Raw genomic sequence first — 24110 nt, 5'->3', positions numbered from 1 at the left:
AGATTCCAATGCATACTATTAGAAAAAAATAGGAACTGTGAATTAGTCCTTAACAGGAACTGGGATGAGCAACGAAGCAACAAAACTAGATTATTCTAACCATTATATTTTGAACAATTGTAGTTCTGGAAATTTAAATGATAAGAAATGAGACTAGAGGCAAACCTTCTAATAATAATTGAAATTTACATATTATTTGAAATTAAATATACTCATTAAAAAAAAGACCAATACGTTCCTAAGCTGTGGACATGCACTCAGCAGAACAACCATTGAGTGAACACTTGACCATGAGCACGTACCTGCATGTTCTCTCTCAGATCCGTGGCATCCCGAATGGGGGGCTGGGCATTCTTGAACACCTCATCCACAGTTTTAATCCACAACGTTCTCAGAGATGCATATTCCCTGGATTTCTTCCCTTTTCTCACGGAAAGGCCCCTTTTATGAGGCTTCCCTCCTCCTCTTCGGTTAGTGATGGCCACGTGCACAAACAAAGAAGCATGAGCAAGAACCTCTCCAGTCAAGGACTGCAGGGGGACATGGCGGTAGCCCGTCTGTAAACATTCAAAGGGAATTGTGTACTGACCAATAAATTCATCCCCAATGTAGTCATCGTCTAGCACTACGAAGCGCACCATGGCCAGCTCAGGCAGGTTGATTTGAAATTCAAAGCTCTCATCAAAAATGGGTGCATCTCCATTCTGGTGCACTGTTTTTGTCCTTTGTTCTGCACAGTCGGCAGGGATCCCATGGATTTCCACATAGACATAAGGGTCCACCACATCACCTTTGGCACCTGATCCTTTGGGCTTTGGAAAGTTCTGCCCACTGATGATTTTAATGTGAAGAAGTTGAGGGGAGACTCCCGGGACAGAGTCTTTCGTGTTGGCACTGAAGAAGGAAACCTCCTCCCGCATGATGGCCGGCCGAAGGACATAGCCACAGTTTCCATTCTGCCTGAACCAGCCAATATTCAAGTCCATCATCAGCCCTGGAGTCTGAAAGTTCATGGCTACGATTTGACAACCACATTTCCAAAAATCTTGAGGGTTCATGTTACTGGAGTCGATTCTCATTGGACTAGGAAAGACCCTAGCAAGAAAACGCTTGTTATAATTTACGAAGTCCCCTGGATTTTCATTGGCATATTTGCTGGCAAGCACTTCATTAAAGGAACAGACTTCCCAGTACTTCTGAACCTGAAATGACACCTGAAATTCCTTGAACTGAACTGACTTACAGATGCTGACCAGTTCAGACAGCTCTTTGCAAAGCTGAAATCGCTTCACAGGCACATTGCTGGGTTGCTCCACGTTCTCCTTCCCTATCCTCTGAGACATTTCTGCTCCTTCATCTTCATCAGTAACGTCTCCTTCTACTCCAGAGCAATTTGAGGACAGCTTCTTGGCTTTGATTAGTATCTTCCCTTTCAGAACATCTGGGGATGGTAGGTAAGATTCCTCGACATTGGGTGAAGTGGTATAGAGCTTGTCTCCCAAAATTTTCTTCATGTGTTGAACCATTACTTTCTGTTGTTTAATAGAACAGTGATTTTCTAAACACAAGATAAGAGGATACTCTGAAGCAAAGAATGCATACTTGTTAATAATATCAATGACACTGCGGAAGACTATCTGAGAGGTCATAGTGTGGCCGGTGTAAATTACGGGTTCATTATCTGGCCCATCCCATACATCTAATTCGACACTCCGGCAACCCATTTTAAGAGCCCGAATATATCCTGTGATGTCAGAGGGACCTCGGAACTGATCCTCTATTAAATATGTATTATGAGATGAGTTTATAAAGTAATGAGACAGAGGTTGCTTCATATCCTGACAGACCTTCTTATGTTCTGGATCAAAAATATAACAGTCAGGTGACATAAGGTAATTAGTGAACCCGTCTATAGACAGCCAGCCCTTGTCCTGGCCCTCTTTGGATGGCTCATATTTGTGAATAATTTCAAGGCTTATTTCCTCATTTATATGTGCCACACCCTGTTCTGCTTCAAGAAACATCATAAGGTCCTTGGTATCAAGGAATTCTTTATTGCTTGAAAACTGAACTAAAAGGAAATAAATTTCAGGTCTAGTACAAAGCTCATGAAAAACCTCAATAAATTCTTCCTTTGTGACTTCTGTGCCACCTTTGTCCTTTGATTTGTGCAACTCTTTGAACTTGAGCTCAATTTTGCTCGTTTTTAAACCAGGATTGAGGTTTCTGATACATTGCACAGCATTACACAGAGTTATATGTCCAAGGTTGTCTACATCAATTTCACTAAACATTTGTGAAACCCAAGAAGTCCTCATGTTGTCTTGGCTACTTTCCAACATATCGAGGGTATGTTTGCCATAAGAAATTAGGTACCGCAGTCCCGTGACCCAGATGTTTGCAACATCTGCAGAGTTGGCAACCAAATCAAGTGACTCATAATTCTCTCCATATATGACTGAAAATGCACAATCTTCAGATATCTGGTCAGAAATGCCATTGCTACGGAATATGTCTGTATTTTTTCCTGTTCTCACTTCCTTGATGGATTTAATATCAATCTTGGCTTTCTCAGAATCCTTCTTCGATGGCTCCCACCTCAAGCTCTGCATGTCAGCATCTAGTAAAAAATACCTATGGTAAATTCTAGAGTTGGAGCGGACCTTTTTGAGTTCTGAACCTTCGACCATGGAATTGATGCAATCACTCGCACTGCTGATCTTCTTCTCAGTGGGCATGCTGCTGAACGACACAGTCTTCTTCCGCTCCCTTTTCTGTTTTGTACCATCCTGGGAGGGAAAAAAAAGTGGATTAGAATAACATAAACATGGGTGTCTGTGTTCAGGATTACTAATTAAAATTTAATATAAGGATTTCCTATTCTGGGTCCTGTGGTGAAGGATACTCATTCACCTCTAAAGCTCAGAAGTAGCCTTGGAGTTTACAGCCCAATACCAACAGATAAGAAATCATTATCAAATACCTTCAATTCATTCTTGCCAAGGAACATGATTTCAGTAACATACAATGAAATCTGTATATAGAACTGGCTACATAATTTTCAGGGCCTGGAGAGAAATGAAAATGTAGGAGTCCTACTCAAAAATTATTAAGACCTTCTAGAAGATAACAGAAGAGCATTAAGTCAAGTATGGGGACCTTCTGAGAGTGGGGCTTGTACAATTGCACAGGTCTTGAAGCAACTCCATGAAGCAGGTCCTGAGAGGGGATATGTCTCCTTCATCAGTGTGTCCTAACAGCTTGTCACCAGATCATCTACCTTAGAATTCTCTGGGTTATCTGATTTAATTGTAGATTCCTAAGCACTCTAGGATGTCAGCTCTATAGGGATGGTATCAGGAAGTGGCATTTTAGGCAGCACCTCACATCATGGGGATATACACTATTAAGTCTTAAAATCATTTCCTGGCCACTAGGGTTCAATGAGATGTTTGGGCTATTTCTGGACTCTATAACACATAACAAGAAAGTGCTAAGTATCAACTATTAAAATGTGTGTTCAATGGATATACACTGGAATTCCAGCAGAAATTCCTGACTCTTTGGAGTCTTATAATAGTCATGTTCCTAAATAGTTCAGATATATGGTTTTACCCTTGCAACTGTATTAGGTCTGAGGGGGAGATCTTTATTATATTTGGGGGGTACTTCTGAAATTCTAAAGTTGGGCTTATTAAAATTTACTAGTGTGTACCAGGCTGATGCTGAGAATAATATCATCTAAGTACTTCCAATATAAATAGGTTATTATCACTACCCAAGTGTAAAACTTCAAGTAGCATCTATTTCCAAACAACTTTGCACCACCAATAATGTACTCCTCAATTCTCCTGCATGAGTAAAGAGGTTCCCAACTTAAGGATTGGTATCTACATCTGTGTTGTTTAAGACCTTCCCATATGTATACCTTTCTTGTTTGAAAAAGAGTTGCTCAAATGACCTCAAAACATCTTTTGTGATTTTAACTTAAAACACAATATTGCCTCTCAGGTGGTATATGAAATCTGTAATGAGACAGAGATCATAAATTTTCAGTAAGCCTTTGTATTAGGGAAAAAGGGTGGGGGTTGGGATTATATAACTTTCAAGGCAATAAAGAAAAAAGCATGCAAAATATTTTACAAAGGCAATTCTGATTTTCCTGTTCTGGATAGCATCTATTTTGAATAAAATCCTCTATATTTCATAAAACCATTATGCTACTTTCTATGTTTAAAATTTAAAACCACTTTTACTTTTTGACTACCTATACTTCCAAAAGCAATTTGCAGAAGATAATTAAACTTAAAACTTTAAATCATATGGGTATCATTTCCCTCAAAGTTTCAAAATGAACCACAGAGGCTTTTGTTATCTGAGTGCCAAGATAAAACATAAAAGCCACCAGGCAGAGTATTTCTTCATAACTGTATCCTCAGAACAATAAAGTGCAAAAGTGGTAAAAACTGTGCTAATTGTATCTATAAGATATATTGTATTATAGCTATTCCAAATCCCTAAAGCATAGATTGCATTCTGTCTATTCAAGTCAGCTGGCATGAAATTAAATTTGTAATCAGCCATGCATAAGGGCACAAAAAATGTATAAATTCCCCATTTTTCAGAATAAAGGATGTCTTTATGTCTAAGAAGACACATTTACCTTTAATAAAGGCAACACACTAACTTAGTAAGGAAATTTCATAATCTTTATAAATTATATTTCAAAGTGCCACCAGTAAAAAGAAGTCACAAAGATAAATGGAGGTGTTTATCACTGATCCATTAAAACATCTAGTATTTTTTCAGCACTGTAATCCTTTATTCGGCCATCATACACACTGATTAATATTCTACTACCACTTTCTGATTCATTACAAATTCATAGGTCTGTTTGTTAATTAAGAGAAAAAAGTTGAATAGCAAAGTTGGCTAATACACACAACATACATACACACTAACACACCCATGTCTGTGGGACAGGCAGCATGTTAAGAATAGGTAGTTCCTTTATGAACATTGCTTTTCTTTTCACAAACCAGCCCAGGCTTTGATTGGACTTCTGGTTACTGAAAGCAGACACAAGCACCTGACAGCCACCAAAGCACTGCTGATATATTGACGGCAGGGACACCCCTTACCAGATACCTCCTGTCTCCTCCTCCCCCTCCATATGCTGCTGGCTACAACAATGCTGTCCTCTCCACAGCACACCAAGGTTTGCATGAAGCAATCTGTTTCTCCCTTCCCACTAGCAGTAAAGCCATTAGAAAACTCATAGAAGAGTGTGCTTGCTTAGAGACCAACACAGAGGATAGCAGGTGCGAGCTTCCCTCAGGTCACTGGATAGACCAGAATCTCTGGCTGGGAGTAACAGGTGGATATGACGACTAGAGAAGTAGGCCATCTGGTCCCCCATGGCAAAAAGAAAGGAAGGGAAGACAGAGGGACACAGAATCAGTGTTCAGGGGCAGGAGAATGGGTCCCAAACTGCCTAACATTTGGAATTTTTATCTCAGTTCTACTCATTTCAACTTGGCTTTCATTCTTCAGCCCAACAGTGACCAGGCATCTGATCGTAATTCAAGTTAGTTTAAATTCAATTCTAAAATGTTCACAAACGACTACATGTGTGTGAATGCATTAATTACCTAGAACCAAAGGAAAAAGCACAGGTTTCTGCTGAGATGGAGGTGTCTCAAAATACTTTTTTCAAGGTTTAAGTAAGTTCTTTCTCAGAGATGGCTGTTACATGGTGAGTTTGCACTCATCACCTAATGCTTCTGGATGGTGAATACCACAAAATGGAAACCCAGCCACGCAGGGCATCTTTGCTGCCCCACTGGTATCAAAAGAAAAAGTACACAAAAAAGGTCTGGACTAGAAGAAAACCAAACGCTGAAATTTTGTATTCCTTGATAAAGAATCATAGATTTTACAACTGGAAAGAAGCTTAAAATGTTGCTTACATATTAACCAACACTTATTTAAAATATAACAATATTGTGCCAGGAATGAATTTAGGTAAAATGATGTGCTAGAAAGAGGTCAAGGAAACTTTTCTGTATCACAGCAAATTCAGGATGAATAAAAAATATTTACCGAATTTATGTTGAGCACTAAAGTGGAAGCAGTCATATATAATGAAAAACATACAGATTTCTAACCAACTTATTGAACAGAAGTTTGTTGCTAAAAATAGGAGCTCATCTGGATATTTAAATAGCAGCAATTTCTTAAAACAGCCATGAGCAATTTCATCAGTTTTCATTCTGAAATAAGGTAACAATAAGCGGGCCTCATTTCTTCCACTGGCAACAAAGTACTTACCACTGATCCAACTGATCTAGCTCACTCTGGAGAAGAAAGAGGCTGATATGCAGGATTGGAGTCCTGTCTACAGGCGTACAGAGTTAATGCTCTGATGGAAGTAATTGCCTCTTGTGTCTTCTATACTTCAAAACTGTTTGTTTCCATTTTTGTATTTGATTATTCCTAAATAAACATGCAAAGATGGTGTACCAATAGCTAAATTCAATACCCTTGCCAAATAGTGACCAAGTCTAGACACTGATTTAGGTATGCAGTGGGGGATATCAAAAGTGGGGTAGGATGAAAACAAAATAGCCCTTTGTCCTCTGGTTCCTTTGGAGTTTTTTTTTTTGTTTGTTTCATTTGAATAAAAAATAAAAACACTAAGATATAGGGTTTGTATGTTTATCAAGGGGGTCTAGAATTTAAAAGAGCTAATAAACACTGGATTAAAGAAATTTCTGTGACTTTTACAAAACAAAACCTTTTAAAAAAAAAAAAATCCCAAGAAAGAACTAGGTCTATTAAACAAGCACAGCAAGGCCTGACTTTTCTTTATCTCAATAACAATAACTCTGAATTGAAAGAATAAGTCATGCTGGGCATATCAGGGTTACCTTGCAGGGTTACCCTGAAAGGTTTTCCATACATCTTTAAAACTTTGATGTGCTCTCCAAGATGAGCAGAGGGTAAGAGGAGTATCTAGAGGAAAAAAAAAAAAAAACAGTCACTCTGAAGGTCACTGTATAAAATAAGATGAACCTTAGAAGAATAAAACAAGTTGAAGAAAAGCTAGGTCAAATGCAGCTTCTGGCCTACTGTGCTAAATGGGGAAAAGTAAAGCGCCACTTCTGGTCCTTTGTGCAAGTAATAGAAAGCTACTTGGCCTATGGATGCTTCTCCTCAGCCAGCTCTCCTCCTCTATGATGTCCTCTTCTGTATTCCAAAAGCTTACCAATGCCCAGGTTTAGCAAGAAGTCTATGAAGCTACAGATCTGCTCTTGGCTTGGAAATCGATAAGTGTAAAAGTCATGAAGTAGGGTAAGTGCAGTTCAGGTTATGGCTTACGATACAGAAAGCCAAAAGACAATGTCACTTACAAACTAATAAGAAAAAGCCAGACAAACTAATATCATGATTTCTCTTGTTTCTGTCAGAGCTGTGGTCACAAGGCAACCAAGGGAAGTGAATTCCCAAAAATGATATGCCTGTTTAAAGAGAAACAGGACATAGAAACTGGTTGCCCATTAGAGGAAAACAATTAAAATTCTAAAGAGTTCCCAAGGCCAATTCCCACTGGTAGGCTTCTCCACACATAGACTTGAGAAAGAATGGAGGTGGAGCAGGAGGAGAGCCCCTCTCCTGGGTATAGGCATGAAGGAGGTGAGGGCTACTCCTGGGGTGCAGTGTAAAGTTGCCCATTTCTTCAACCCTTTTCTCATGAAGCACAAGACATAGCCCCTGGGGAAAGGCCATCAGTCCTTTCTCCTAGAGCAACTAGGAAAAGGATGGAAGCAAAATCCATCTGCCTATAGAACCAGGCAAAGGTCCACTGTCCAAAGGGATATAGAAACTTCTTGGACTCTGGAGTTTGCACAAGGAAAGTAGAGCTCTGATAAGACCAGGGAGGGGCAAAAAACTATCTCCTGCCCAAATTCAATATTGGTACAGGCAGAGTTGTGCTGCTACATGGAACAGGGAAGGAAGGCAGAGATGGCCCAACCCTAAGGCCCAGGTGTATAGCACAGCCTAAGATTAAAACTAGTCCAGGAGACCAAAAACTCCCAGGACCTCATTGAAAGCCTAGCACTGAAGAACAAGCTGTCTACCACTACAGAAAGAGTAAGAATATGGAAACAGACACCTCTCTGACACAGGCAATAACAGCTAAAAGCTGAGGGTAAAGCAAGAACACTGAGTAAGCCCTCCAGAACCCTAGCCCCCACCCAAAACACAGATTGACAGTAGCCCACCAGTGGAGGAATTTGAAGCTAGGGGTGCAACTGAAGCTAACAGTGGCAATTCAAAATCCAAACCTAGCTCAATTACTAACCTGACTCAAATTCTCCAGCACTAATGACCTGACATGCCCATTTCTGAAAATAAATCTTATTTATCTCAGTCTTTATAAAACGTCATGTAGCATTCAATAAAAATTATAGAACACACAACAAAGTAAGAAAAAAAAACAATGTCAAGATATAAAGCAATCAATAGAACCAGACTCAGAGGTTACTCAGAGGCTGGAACTATTAGATGAAGACTTGAAAACTATAATTAATGTGTTAAAGGATTAAGTGAAAAAAAATGGGCAATAATGCATGGTCAGATGGTGTATTTTCACAAAAAAACATGAAAATTATAAGAAATGATCCAATGGGAATGTTAATTTAAAAACTTGACAACATTAGAGATGATGAATTCCTTTCATGTACTAATAAGTAAACTAAACATAGCCAAGGAAAGAATCAGTGAATTTGAAGATAAGTCACTGAAATTATCCAGATTAAAACACAAAGAGACAAATTTTATCTCTCTCAATCAATCAGAGCACCCAAGAATTTGACCAACATATGCAAAAATGAAGCCCCAGTAAGAAAAGGCAGAGTAACAATAAGGCAGAAGAAATATTTGAAAAAGTAGTATTCTCAATTTTTCCAAAATTAGATCAAGCAGGATCACACATGCACAGAACTAGATAAAGTCAAACTGCTGAAAATCAAATAAAAGGAGAAAAGCGTTCTGGCAGCCAGAGAAAAAAGAAAATTTTATACATAGAAACACAAATAAGAGGGGCCGGGGTTGTGACTCAGTGGTGGAGCACTTACTTGCCTCAAACATATGAGACACTGGGTTAAATACTCAGCACCACATAAAATAAATAAATCAATAAAAATAAAGGTATTGTATCCATCTACAACTAAAAATATTTTTAAAAATAAACACAAATAAGAATTATCATTCAGATGGACTACAAGTGATTCACTTATTTATACTGAACCACAGGTTGTCTACTTGACCAGCAACTTGCAAATGTACTACATATTATAAATAGCTCTGTGGGAAAGCTATTCTCTTTGAAACCCCTGAAATTCCCTCTACTTTCAAAGACAAAGATGTTTCTAACCCAGTTATTAGTCTCTGAGGGGTCACAGATTGGTTTCAGAGGGTCCACACGATTGGGATCAGATTCTGAAGTGATCTGCACACCCATCCCTTTTCCTCCAAAAAATGTAGGATTGTAAACTGTTAATATAAACTTTAGAAGACAAAGGAAAGTTTACCACTTCCTGGGGTTGTAGCTCAGTGGTGGAGCTACACATTAGAGTTAAACATTAGCATCAAGGAAAAGGATGTTTTACAGAGTTATAATGGAAGTGTGAAGGCTGTCCAAGAGAAATGAAAACTGAGAGGAAAGGAAAGCAAACTATATAATTTACAGATAAAAGTAGAATTTTATTAATAAAACAGAAAAATCAATACAGACACTGATAGCCATGAAATGTTTTTGTTCATACCAAAGTAGAGCAAACTAGCTCAATAGTTCATAAACTTTAGAGTTTAGGAATTATCCACAGAAATACTGTGGGCCACAAAACATAAGCTAGCACTGTATATCTGTCCTCTGTGCCTCAGTTTCCCCACATGTAAAATAGCCATCAAAATAATACCTGTCCTTCATATGTTATTTATAATACCTAATTTATATAGTTGTTATAATAATCAAATCAGTTCACATTGACAAGAACTTTGTGCCTGGTATTCATCATCTCTGATGTTGTCGAGTTTTTAAAATAACATTCCCATTGGACAGATATTTCTTACTTTCCATCTTCATATGGAATAATACATCTAGTCATGTATTATTGTCCATTTTTTCAACTTAATTCTTTAACGCATTTAATAGCCTATATAGACCCTGTTAAATAAATAAGTTCATTTTGGGCTGACATTATTTCTTTGTGAAACAAACAAACAAACAAATACCATAATAAACATGTAACTGCAATACTCGAACCATTTAGGATTTGTCAAAGGTTAATTTATCTCAGAAGAAACCAAATGAATGGTGTTTAAACGAGGTCACTACTTAATGCAGCTCCAGAGCTTCTGAACATAACCAAATGGACGCGATGCCCAAGATATACAATGGGAAACTGTCAAAGACAGCCAGATGCCCTCTCAAAATAAAGCTTCAAGAGGCTGAATTTCCACATCTCTAGGGAACAAATAGGTAATCCGCTCCTGTATGAATTTTAAATCCCATCAATTTAATATTACAATTAAAATCACTTATAAGTATCCACATGTACTAGGAATTTGAAACACAGATCCTCATAACCCCCATGTTTTTTGTCTAAAATATAACCAAACTATTTCAATCAAAATACTTTGTCATCAGACTTATTCAGATGATTCCTTTTACTTCATATTCCATGTCAATTCTAACTGCAGTGTAGATAAACCTATGATGTTCAAAATAGTAACAAAGAAAACAAATTTCTTATTTCTGTAAAATCAAACTTTTGGTGTCAGGTTAAAGCTTCCAAATTGTGTGATGTGATGAGTTACATTTGCCTTTAAAACAATGAGGTCTTTAATTATGAGGTTAGAGGACTATAATTAAACAATACCACTTTCATGACAACACTCTTTAGTTGAAACATTTTCACAACTACTGAAATATTTATTCAAAGTAAATTTACAAAACCACAATCTACATCTGTGTCCAATGTAAACTACAATAAAATCAGTTGATTTTATCCAGTAATGAAAAACTTAACAGTGAAAGCACTGAGCTCCAATAAATTAGACTACATTCCAGTGAAAATATTGATGCTAATGTATTCTAATTTATGATCCATAATAATGGTTATTTAAGTGGCCCAATTTTATGTGAAAACTATGGGTGTTTCCCCAAAATGTAGATGGTAATTTCATATTCAGACACTATAGAGCCTGCTGGCTTCCTTCACTATAGAACTATTATATAACTTTAATTGTTAATAACTTTCTAGTAAATTGTACTGAATTTTGAAAGGTACCCAAGTTGAATCACATAAAGTGACTGTGTAGGCCCACATTTAATCAATTCAAAGAGTAACTTCTTAATCACTATTTTTCTCCCCTAAACTGTACTGATTCTTCATGCTTTCAATATAGCTTTGGAAGAAGAGTATATTTTCCTCATTTTTTTAATCCCTAAATATGATATTGCTTGAGGTTTGAGGCAAAAAATACAGCAATCCAGGGGTAGTTAGAAGTCAGGAGAAAAGCATCATGGAGAAAAAAAAAAAAGCATCATCCATCTGCAGATGCAGCTATTGCCTTGGGTCAGATCCACCCCAGTGAATAAAGAATAGTAGCTCTTTCAACCATAAATTTTAATAATTCCATATTTTTAAAATTTAAATTCTTAAGGAAAATCGCACACTGGCAATTTATTATGAAAGCAATTTATTTTTTAAATCTTACAGGAAAAATTTACTTTTTCTACAGGGCAAAAGAAATATTTGAAGAAGTAGTATTCTCAATTTTTCTAACTGAGAAAATTTTTTAATTCAATTGTTTATATGCATGTGAAATTTGTGTATGTGGTGGGGGGAGCAATTAGATCAGAAAACCAAAAAAAAGAAACAACATGAAAAGGAAACTCAGCTCTCTGAAACATATTCTTTAAATCTCTCATCCATTCATGAGCCCACACTAGTTCAACCCTTGATGTAGGTCTTCTCTAAACTCATACAGTAGTTATAGTCCTTACCCTATAATTAAACATTTAATGACAGTCTTATTCAGTTCTCTAATTGTTTTATGTGGTTTAGTCTTATCTCCTTAAGTAGAAAGTGAACGTTCTAAGAGAATGGACCTTGTCTTACATACTAGAAGCCCTTGGCTGCACCAAGTTGGTAGTCAGAGCAGTAACTCCTTTCAATCAATTCATAATTTCAGTAAAGCCAAGGACTGCCTTGGAATTATTAGAAAGACAAAAATAAGTTAATTCTTTAGCTTAAAAAATGGCTGTTTAAGAAGAGGTGTATTTGTTTTTTGTTTGTTTTTTTTTTTAAAAAACACTAATAATTTTGTTCTTTCTTCAAATTAAAGATGGTAGATTATATAATCTTTATATTAAAGTTCTCAATAAGAATTTTTTTTAAAAAAATCTCTGTACAAGAGAGTTTGGGGATGCAAAATAGTATATAAAGTTGAAAGTGCAAAGTCAGGCCAATATTTTTTCAACTTTTACTATTAATTTTTTTCTATTACATTTATCAGAAAGTCAAATAATTATAGCTCTACAGCAATACTGGTCAATGTTCCAACAACTAGTTTTAGCTAGGAACAAAGTGTTCATTGGCTATCAAAGGGCTACAATGAAAAGAAATCATTGACAAAACTTATTTTTCAATAACATATCCTCTGTGCTTTGGTTTATAAATTGGATCTCTCCATATTTCTCTGAAACCAAACCCACTTGGTCTCCCTGACTAGCTTCCTTATTTCGCTGGCCCATTCCCACCCATGGTTATCCTGTCTGAATCTTCTGGCATTTGTTATCAATCTTCAGGAATTTGTTATCATCCTGTACATACCTTGAGCTTATTCATTACAGTTTCTATGTACTTAGCAATCCCATGACATGAGTATGATAGTGACCTCTGTTAACCCAGAGATGAGGGAACTGGGCTACACGTGTACGTTTAGAAGTTGGAAAACTGAACTAGAAGGGAGGGGCTAGTCGGGAAAGCACTGAGTCAGGCGTATGAGGTATCAGATGTGCCCACCGGAAGACCTGAATCTCCTGTGCCTTGAGCAGCAACACCAACCATATCAGGTACTGTCAACTACTGTCATTATAAATATTAACATAACAGTTGATATTACTGTCATTTATTGGGTGTTCTCCATGTGCTAAACACTGAACTAAATGTTTTGTCTCTTTCTAATTCTCAGGACAACTCAGACGTAAGTGTGCTCACCTTCCTGTCACAGGTGAGGGGACTGAGGGTTTGAGAAGCAGAGTAACTAACCCAGACACTCACAAAGCCATCACCAAAACTCTCCTCACTCTGTAGCATGGCTCACATGCTGCCTCCTGCTGTCCAGGCTCCCAGAATCCCAAAGCCAGAGGTCATTACAGTACTGTGTGAAGAACCTGTTGTGGCATCTCATGCAATTCCTGTGTCCCCTGCCTGGCTTTCTAGACTCTTCTCAGAGGCTTGTATCTTTCCCATTTCTCCCTAAACACAAACCCTATTTATGAAATCTGTGAACTTTCCTTTCTCAACTGGGGCATATACTACTAAGAAGCAGAGTTCACCTTTTAAAAAGTTATTTATTTGCTTATTAAATCCTTTGCTGAGCCTAATGCCACACTAGACATAGAGTTGTCCAATACATCATAAAAGCACAAGATCATGCTTATAGATTTAAAAAAACAGTGTCTGATTTTAGTAATGCAACCTCTCTTTCAGAGTCCACAACTAAAACACTAAAAACAGAGTGACTTAAAATACAAAACTTCAAATATTAGATTTCCAATGTATTATATGAAGAATAATCATAGCAACTTTTTAAAAAATATTTTTTAGTTGTTGGTGTACCTTTATTTTTTATTTATTTTTATGTGGTGCTGAGGATCAAACCCAGTGCGCCTCACACATGCTAAGGCAAGTGCTCTGCCACTGAGCCACAACCCCAGCCCCTCATAGCAAGTTTTAAAAATTTTAATTGTAGCAAACTAAATAACATAAAACATAGACAACATAAAATTTATAATATTAGCCACTTCTCAGTGAATAGTTTAGTGGTATTAAGTATCAATGGTATCAATCCCCAGTTCTTTTTGAGACAGTATCTTGCTAAGTTGCTAAGGGTCTTGCTAAGTTGCTGAGGCTGACCCTGACCCTGACTCTGAACCTGTGATATTCTTGCCTCAGCTTCCTGGGTCACTGGGAGTATGGGCATGTACCATAACACCCAGTTTAAGTATATTCTTATGGTTGCTATTTGCATGGTATATCTTTTTCCGTCCATTTACTTAAATTATTTGCATCTTTGAATTTAAAATGTAGAAAGCATATAGTTGGCTCTTTTTGTTTAAAGCCAGTCTTTCTCTGCCCTTGATAGGATTATTTAACCCATTCACCTTTAATGTTGTCATTGATATAGTTGGGATTCATATCTGTTATTTTACTTTTTCTTTTGTATATGTCTCATGCCTTTTTGATCCTTTATCCTTCTTTCATGCTTTCTTTTACATTAAGTTGGCGAGGTATGTTTGAAATTTGGCAGCACAGGGTTCTTTGGTGGTTCTGGGAAAAAGCAGTTTTGGGGTGATAGGTGAGAAGGCCTTAGGAGGGTGCTGGAGAGAGAAAGGGATAAAGGTATGGAGACAGTAGATATAGATCATTCTGTGAAAGAAGAACTTGGGAAATGAACTGGTAGTTAGAAGGAGCCTACCTTTGTTTAGGTTGGTGATAATGGAGCAGATTTCTATGCTGAAGGGACTTACCTCATAAAAAAAAAAAAGGAAAATTAACAGTACAGGAGAGAGGGAATGTTGCTCTCTGAAGGAGCGAAGTCCTTGGGAAAAGACTCTTGAGTTGAACCCTGATGGAAAATGGAAAGGAAGAGGAAGTCAATTCTGACTGACTCTCTGGGGAATTGCAAATAAAGAGATATGAGGTAGGAAAGAGGCTGCAATGTCTGAAGAAGCTCATGGAGTCTGGGGGTAGGATGAAGGGAAGCAAGCAAGAAGAGTCTGGATGTGAGTCCTGGGTAATACCATAGAGCGAGGCTACCCAGCCTCTGTGGGAGAGAAAGCACCTCTCAGAGAGAGGCCTCTGCAGCCTGGGAGCACATGTTCCTATCGGCAGACAGAACAAATACAAACGTGTATGAAACTGATAATCATGTGCATTTTTCCTATGTGGGCAAATACAACTTACCACCTGTTTTAAAAGGTCAACAACTGGAAAAAGCCTCATTCCTTTCACAACTTCAAAAATCTTCAGCTCATTTGTGTAGGTATTTATTTTGTTTCTACCTTAACAGTTTAATAAAATTGAGCTAAAGGCTATATGCTGTTCAAGTGTTACACAGTTTGTCTGCCCTCCTGAAGGACTGCATGAACGCAAAGACTATCACTAGAAGAATCACCATTTAAAACACCAGAGATGTCTGTAAACTTTAAAAATAGTTTTTTTAGTCAGGCATGATGGCACATTCCTATAATCCCAGTGACTCAGAAGGCTGAGGCACGAAGATCATAAGTCCAGGCCAGCCTTAGCAACTTAGCAAGGCTCTAAGCAACTTAATAAGATCCTGCCCCAAATTAAAAAATAAAAAGCACTGCGGGTGTTGTTCAGTGGTAAAGCACCCCTGGATCCAATTTTTACTATTACTCAAAGAAAACAAAAATCAAGTTTTTACATAGTTAAAATTATCTCTAAATGTATTGTTGCAATTCTATTTTTTAACTATTGAAATATTTAAAAATCATAGTAAATTCCAAACCCACTGCTCTTCTACTTAGAAGTGTTATGTGCAAATAAAGTATTTCCTAACACAATTCCTCTTGCTGAAGTGGCACAGACATGCCTTCACCATCTTTGCATCTATTTGGCTTAAACCATCAATATGTGCCTATTTTATGTCATGCCCACGGTAAGCCCCATTTTGTAAAAAATTAAAAGCCATACTTGGGTTAAGAGATCAGTAAAAATGTCAATGACAACATGGCAGGAATCCAGGAGACTCCAGCGATTAAACTAGAGCATTTGCAAAATAGAGCAATGCCAATTTGGATTGTAAAAGGTCCACTTCTGCCATTTTTCTGAATCATCATATACCTTTTTAAAACCACAAGTTTCTTCCAAATTAATTAGCTCATCAAACTAAAATGAAAAGCAGTTTTAAAAACCAGCAAAATCTCATCATTAATGAATTTTCAATGGCATATGCTGCCAGTGACTAAAGCAATTCAACTTCTTCACTGAATCTTGTATCACAGTTTCTAGCCTTCCTGGCTATAAGTCCCAACTTTTGAGAGAAAACTACTTGTCACAAATGCAGAATTAATGCCATGCAGCTGCAGCAAGTACAAAATTCATTCTAAATGCAACTTCCTGAACATGGATCATGCTTTAAATAATATAAAAGAACACACTTTTAACAGGGTCTCTACACTATTTTGTACTGACTATAAAACCAAGAAACTTAAGATAATCCTACAAAGTACATACTGCTAACTTCAGTTTTAAAAGGTGGAAGTAAAAGGGCTTTGTTGTGTTTTTATTAAGAGAATTTTAATATTTATTTATTTATTTATTAGTTTTTGGCAGACACAACATCTTTGTTTGTATGTGGTGCTGAGGATCGAACCTGGACCGCACGCATGCCAGGTGAGTGCGCTACCGCTTGAGCCACATCCCCAGCCCAAGGGCTTTGTTTTAATATGCTTCAGGAAGCTTGGGAAAGGAAATGAAATATAGGCATTTATAAGGTATGCTTAGGTTTTGTATAAAGGTATTATAATGTAAGATTAAATGCCACACTTAATTATACTGTATTTTATTTCATTTAAGCTGCCCAGAAGATTTTTTTTTTTCCAAAAAAGGACTAATTCTGAGTATATTTGCAAACTAATCACCAAAACCCCTTAATAAGTGGATTCCATGCTTATTCTAAGAATCAGGCTGCCCTTACCAACTACCAGTTCTAAATTGGGCTTTGACTCCTGAGTTTTGAAGCTGACCTTTCAGTCCATTATGCAACTCCTCCACGCTGACTTGCTAAAGCCCAAGCTTCTTAAGAGACAGGATACTGGGAATGAAGTCGCACCCAATAGAAAACTCTGACAGAAGGAAAAACACAAGGATACCAGAATTCTGCATCAGACAGATTATATTCTTCAAGGTAGAATGACGTCTTAAGTGGCTGCTTATGAGAGTGAAAGTAGGTATTAATAAATATGTCATAACAACAGGGACTGTCCTGGGAAAACCAAAATGTATGGTCACCCTACTTGAAAGTGACCTTATTAGTAACGTAAGTTTTTACTAAGTGTCAGGAAATTTATGTATAGGGGATGCAGGCAGGCAGGTCTAGTCTTCCAATCCGAAGACACTTCCAACTTGAAGGCCTCACCTTGTCCAATCTGGAAGCTCATCCTACCCAAACCACATTCCTATCTATACCTACTCATGAGGTAGAGCTTAGTCTTACTGCCTTGAACTGGGTGGACAAGGAGCTCTGTGTACCACTGAATAACCCAAATGCTTACAATTGCTTCTTGTTTACTTCCTGAGGCTGCTACAATTCTCTCTCTGCTATGCCCTTCCTGGGTATGGACCCTTAACCAAACCCCTAACCTGGTTGGCTAGAGTGGAGCTCTTAGTAGCTTGCTGGCTAGAATTCCCTTTTGAGTGGCATGGATCTTTCAGGGATCACAGCACCACCACCTGCTTAGTTGTATAGAGTGTCTTGCTATTGCATGATTCTCATGAGGCGCAGCCCTGCAGGCACTGGCCTGGGCTCCTCACATACTTATTCAGATCTGCCATTCAGATCATGTCTCTCCCACAGTCTTCCTGAATATCTCACTGAAATTTTGCCTGCATATTCTAGAAACAGAAAAAAGATACATAAAATGGGGTTTGTGATCTGCTAGATGTGATAACAGAGGCATGTGTGAGCACTGTGAAAGACAGGCTGTGGGAGGGAAGCCCTTCTCAAAGAGGACATAGTTGACAGGAGGCTGTAGGAGACTGGGTGTGAGTTCTTGGTGCTAAAACAAAAAAGTGAGGTGCCATGCAGGCTAAAGAAGCTGGTGGCTGACCTTCTTAACAGTCACTGATCAGTTTTTCTGGGGATCAAAACATGTCCATTACCACCCTGCCCTGTTCATATGCATATGTATTATAGATCTCACTTTAGAAGTCAACATATAAGTGTATTATATATATACATGATGTCATTACTGCTATGTCACTATTGACAAGCTAGGACTCTCCAATTATCCCAAGGTCACCTCAAAATACAATGCTCCAAGTCCAGAAATTCTTTGCAAGATTTCTAAGTCTGTGGCTTATGGCATTTTAAAAATGCATCTAAAAATTAGATTAGCAAAAAAGTTTATTTTTTAAATCGAATTTCATGCATCTTCCCTCCTCTTTGCAATCCAAATGTGATGTAAAATTCATTCAGGTTTATTGGAAATTATAATGGCAACACAGAAATCACATTTTATCCTCGGGAAAGAGCTGGAGTTTTAGCTGAACCATGTTTTATTCCAATTATAAATTTGTTTTTAAAGTAATTTAGTTGTGTTTTTGAAAGCATTACTGTAGAGCAGTTTTTAATTGAATAAGACTATAATTTGAGACCAAGTGCTTTTAAAAATAAGCTAGGACTAGGAATGTGAGCAAAGCAACTCTCTGCAAGGCCTATCTCAGCTCTCTCTGGGTAATCTTCACACTTGTAGCCCACTTCCATCCAACAAAATTGGAAGGTTCCTTGATTTATAAAATGTAATGGATTTCTTTATGAATTAATTTTTCTTTATGAATTAATTAAGAAAGAAGAAAATTCCAAAGAGAATGAAGGGTAGAAAATAAAATCTATGATCAAGAAAATCTAATTGCTCACAGTACTCAGAAAGACAAGTAGGCTATGTCACATTCCTACACATTTGAAGCCACATGGAAACTACTGTCTCCCTAACTGTAGTTGGTCTCCTAGGACAGGGAGGTGGGCCAACCTTTGTTGAATTACTTCCATATACATGCTTTATGAATATTATCTCTCTGAGTCCTCAAATCTTAGAAACAGGACCTATTGCCCCCATTTCTGAGATTAAATAGGTCTTCCAGGCAGATTGGTTCTTCCCTATACACACTCTCTCTGCTCTGTATAGTAGAAGGGGAACCCTTGCACAGGACTTTCTCAGATCCCAAGTCTACTGAATGCCCACTTAGGGACACCCACAAGGGTCTGGCAGTGGACTGAGAGCTGGGCATGGGGAATGGCAACGCCTGGTGATTCTCTCTGACCTCTCTCTGCAGAGGAGGCAAGAGGGTCTCCAGTAGAGGCCCTCTGAGGTTCCCAATGCCTCTGGGCTCTGGTACCACCATTTGCTCCTTGTCTCTCTGCCTTGGGGTAGGGATAGTTTTCTACTGTTGACAACTTCTGGTGGCTTTAGTAATCCTTTTTGGCCTCTTTGTTCTTCTACCATCTGTATAATTCCCTTGATTAAATTAAATGTTTTAAGCATCGTTTTTCTAGTTGGACCTCTGAGAGATCAGCGCTAAGTTGTAGCTGCTAAGTGCAAAGGCAAGTCTTGAAGGTGGCTCTGCCTGGCCCCTTCCCCAGCCTGGCCCTGTCCTCTCTGCCAGCCAGATCTGAAATCTTCTTCAGGTCCTCCCTTACTGGCTGTGTGGTCTTGGTAAGGTCAATAAACCTCTCAAAATCTCAGCTGCTAATTTTATAAAATGTGGAAAGTAACTACTTGCCTTTCCTTTATGGGGTTTGGTTAGACACAAAGGAGATAATAAATGTGAAAGCACCTGGAGAGGCTGACTCAACAGTCATTTACAAGCCCTCAGTCTTATTTACTAGAATTATACTGAGCAGTGAAAAAGTAGTTTACTTGAAATTAACCCTCAAGCTAATATTATGGATCTAAATGGTAAAAACTACGCAGAGCTGTCAAAGAATTCACTATGAGTTTACACTTGGTTCTCTTATAACAAAAGGGAAGTCAGGGATGTCTCTGAAGCTTTTGCTTATTTGCCCATCACTGCAGAGGCTATGCCGAGTGAACACAGGAAGCCCTTTGTAGAGCACCTCGGTAAAAAGACCAGGCTGTAGGCTCAGCTCTGGCAACAAATAAGCAGCCCAAGAAACATGGTCCACCATCACAGTCCTGTTTCCTAGGATCACTGTAGAAATTAAACAAGATAATGTAGAAATGCCTACTCAAGGTCTTGATGCCCTCGAGAAATGTCAAGTGTAATTAACGTGGCCTGTGTTATTACCCTCATCATCGTTCCCATCCTTTCCTCTAATGTGTTTTGCCTGGGTTTGATCAGAGCCATCTCTTCTGTCTACATCATTCCCCGCAGAGTGACAATCTCAGATCTGCTTCTCTGACCCCTTTCTGTGCACTTCAAGCAATCATCCTTACACAGGGATGGCTCTCCTCTCCCTCTGGCCTCTTTCCTTTCTTGTTATTTCTGGCTTGTCTGAGCACCTGGGAACCATGGTTTCAGCACCTCTACTGTTTTTTATTTTTATTTTTATTTTTTTTGTCATAGTGTGAAAGAAAAAAACTGTTTTGTCTAGCCACGTATTTACATAATAATGGGTTAATTAAAGGGCTAATAAGAAATCCTATGCTCTGACTTCATATCCTGCTATATTCTGACTACTATTGCTTATTGTGAATAAAACACATATATGTGGGGAAAATACGTAATCACCCTTGGGCAGATGGATACTTTCCCTTAGAGACAGCATGGGAAAGGAAGCAGAGACACCCCTGGAGATCAGTTGTGAATAAAAGTATAACGCCATGTAAGTAATTTTAAATTTTCCAGTAACCACATTTTTTAAAAAATACAAAGGAAAAGGTGAAATAAACTTCAATAATTTACTTTATTTAGCTCAAAATATACCAAATATTATCAATTCAACATGTAATCAGCATAAAAAAGCTGAGATGTTTTGCTTTCTTTCGTCATAGTGTATGAAATACAGTATAATTTACATTTATAGCATATCTCAATTTGGACTAAGCACATTTCATTGCTCAATAACCACGGGGGAGTAATGGATAACATAACAGATAGTGTGTATCTAGATGATAAGCTCCTTAAAGGCAGGAACTTGTCACATTTTAATTCCAAATTCCCCCTTGATGTTTTTAGTGTGGTGCTTTTTGCCCAAGGCAGGCACTCAGCAAATATTCGTCAAACTCATGGATGAAAGCTAGAAAGACGGGCTACTGCTCATAAATGTAAGCAAGTTCAATACACATTTTTTAAAGAAATAACATTTTTGTGACTTTTACACCTTAAAAATCACAAATGGACTTCACTGCTAAAATTCTCACATTCACCTAAAATCAACCCCAAAGATACATTATATATACAGAGAACAAAGTTAACCATCCTCCAAAAGAGAAAGAGAGAGAAGTTTAAAAAAAAGGGCCCCAAATTCAGTTATAATAAATGATCACAACAAATCATCAAATACTATTTAAATTACCTCATATTTCTGAGATTATGTGAGAAGCTATAATGCATGCTAGGCCACAGACAATTTGAAAAAGAATTTAAAACTAATATTACAATCAAGTAATTTATGAAAATGATGAATGTCTTTTTTTCTCAGTATTACTAAAAACATATTTTGCTTCAAATTTTAAAGGCTTAATATATGCAAATTATATTTTGTTTTTACCTAGTTGATACAAATCAGCTTGCTCAGTCAGGAAAACCACTTAAAAATAATTTGTAGTTCCAAAGGCCACAAAATTACACTGTTTATAGAACTACAGTAGCTTCTTTCAACCCGGGGTACAGAAATCATAAATGTCAAGTTCCTCTTGACAACCAAGTTAGCTGGCCACTGAAAGGCTCAGACGATAGCCATTCATCAGGGATGTGTCTTCATAAAACTCAAGAGGCAATCCATTCCCCTCAAGAAAAGAAAATGGCTGCCCTCAACTAAAGCTCTATAAAATTGCAAAATACTTAGTTTATCTTCACAAATTGTGAAAGGGACTTCTAAGGAAAAGTCAAGGAGCACTAAAGGCACTTACCTGGAAGTGAACTTTCTCTGTGGGGAAAACAAAAAAGCTTTCTCCATCACCATCACAGGATTGGGTTTTGTTAGTTCTAAATATACCTTGACCAAAGGATTTAAAAGGTACATGTCTTTGAAATGTGTCTGGCTCCCCTGCTGAAGCTCCTGTCTACTGAGGAGGAGGAAACTGAAGTTCAATCAAATACAACCTAGTGAGGAAGAGACTCTCCATGGCAGTAGTTTTGCCTTTTTATCTTTAGTGAAAAATCCTCTTTTAACTAAAACTTGATTTCTTCAACCTAGTAGAACTTCTATCAGATCTCAGACCTGACAAATCTATGGTCCTAGGGTTACTAATAGAATACCGGTGTTCAGTTAGTCCTATTACATTTTCGTCATCAAAATCCTTGCAAAACATATAACCAATAGCTTCATTTACTTAGCCAAGAACAGTCAGAGTACATTACTTTCTAAATTATTACATTTACTTTAATTTTCAATTAAAAAGAAAGTTGTTTGTGCTGCCCTTTACATGAAGATAAATAGTGCTTTTTGAAATCTCCATAATGGTGTCTTTTGAACATGTAAACTTTGGGGGAATATAGATAAATCAAATTTTATCTTATTACTTTTTCAATGTTATTCTAAATATCTTTTAGAATCACTTGACTTTTCTCTGGAGGCAGCATTTGTCTCTCTAGTAATTTAAAAAAATTATTGACATATTTTAAGTTTTATTTTGTATCAGTTTTTCACATGTTGTCCAATTCTAAACACAGATCTTTAAGCTGCTATCTAGCTACTTTGAGAAGAGCCTGTGTTAATAAATGTCACATTTTTCAGTAATTCAACAATGTCATAAAGATGACAAATTTCATATGCTGACAACCTGACACTTGCTGAAATAATTAGTTTTCTACCTTAACTTGTGATTTTCATTCACTTGGTAAATATTTATTGACTAGCTTGCTATGTGCCAGACGTTGAAGGGCTCTGAGGTTACCAAGCAGAACTCAGCAGGGCCTTCCAGCGCTCACAGTGCCGCCTGTCTATGATTCAACAAATGTGGGAGGACAAAGATGACAATTTCAAAGACCCAAGTCAAATTCTAACTCTGCCCTCAAGTAGCAGATGACCCACGGCTACTAGATTTGTCCTGCCGTCTTCCATTTCCTCATCCACTACACAAATATAATAATTTATTCTACACAGTTGCTATGAGAGTCAAATGAAATAATGAAGACAAAAGGAAAAAACTATCTGTCACTCAGGACTCATAAACGTCAGTCTCCTTCCTCTTAAAAATACATAGCTTTCTGTATACTGAATGTCTGTTCTATTTCTAAAACAGATACATTAACTATAAATCTGAAACCTGTAGGGTTTATCAATATTCAGGAGTTACAGTAATAAAGGTTACTGAGGGACCACAAATACCCTCACTCTTCATTCTGAGCTTCTCTGACAGGGACACTTTTGGGGTTAACTATCAGGTTATCACTTGTTCTTTCTCCATTAGAGCTTTAACAACAACATACCTACCATCCTCAAAACAGGGAACAGTGGGGATGAAGAACTCCTGAGGTTCTTTCATCTATGGATCACATTAGAGGAAGAACTGTAGGATTAGGAGGGAACTAGAATAGTAAACAACTAGAGCATGCGAGGCCCAGGGTTGGGTGAACCACAGGCATTATCATGTCTGAATCCCATATCTACTTCCAAATGCAGATGTGATCTACCTTCTACAAAGAAATCCTATACTCAGGAGCCTAAGAAAGTTGTCCACACTGACAAAGACATAAGTAGCCCAACATCATTAACAGTAGTCAAGTACACTGTTAATTTCAGACAGCTAAGACAGCCAGCTCTTTGTTTTCTATTTTAGCATTAAGTTTTTAGCTGTTGGTTTTATTCAAATCAATAAACAGTTATCAAACACTGGGAGCCAGGTACTATGGAAGTACTAAAAGTCTTACTGTGGAGTG

General features: G+C 37.6%; 1 protein-coding gene across 1 annotated transcript in view; it reads right to left on the bottom strand.

Annotated features, from left to right (window-relative positions):
- Plcl2 (phospholipase C like 2) overlaps positions 1-24110 on the bottom strand; it is a 183553-nt gene that overhangs the window by 78180 nt on the left and 81263 nt on the right. The window contains exon 2 of the mRNA XM_046452872.2: positions 303-2789. Coding sequence (XP_046308828.1) covers positions 303-2789 — 2487 coding nt within the window. The remainder of the gene's footprint in view (positions 1-302; positions 2790-24110) is intronic.

Source organism: Marmota monax, unplaced genomic scaffold, assembly GCF_021218885.2.
Source record: "Marmota monax isolate L192 unplaced genomic scaffold, Marmota_monax_Labrador192_F-V1.1 WCK01_AAM20220418_F8-fsc00042, whole genome shotgun sequence".
NCBI lineage: Eukaryota > Metazoa > Chordata > Mammalia > Rodentia > Sciuridae > Marmota > Marmota monax.
This window is presented reverse-complemented; position numbering and strand designations above follow the sequence as displayed.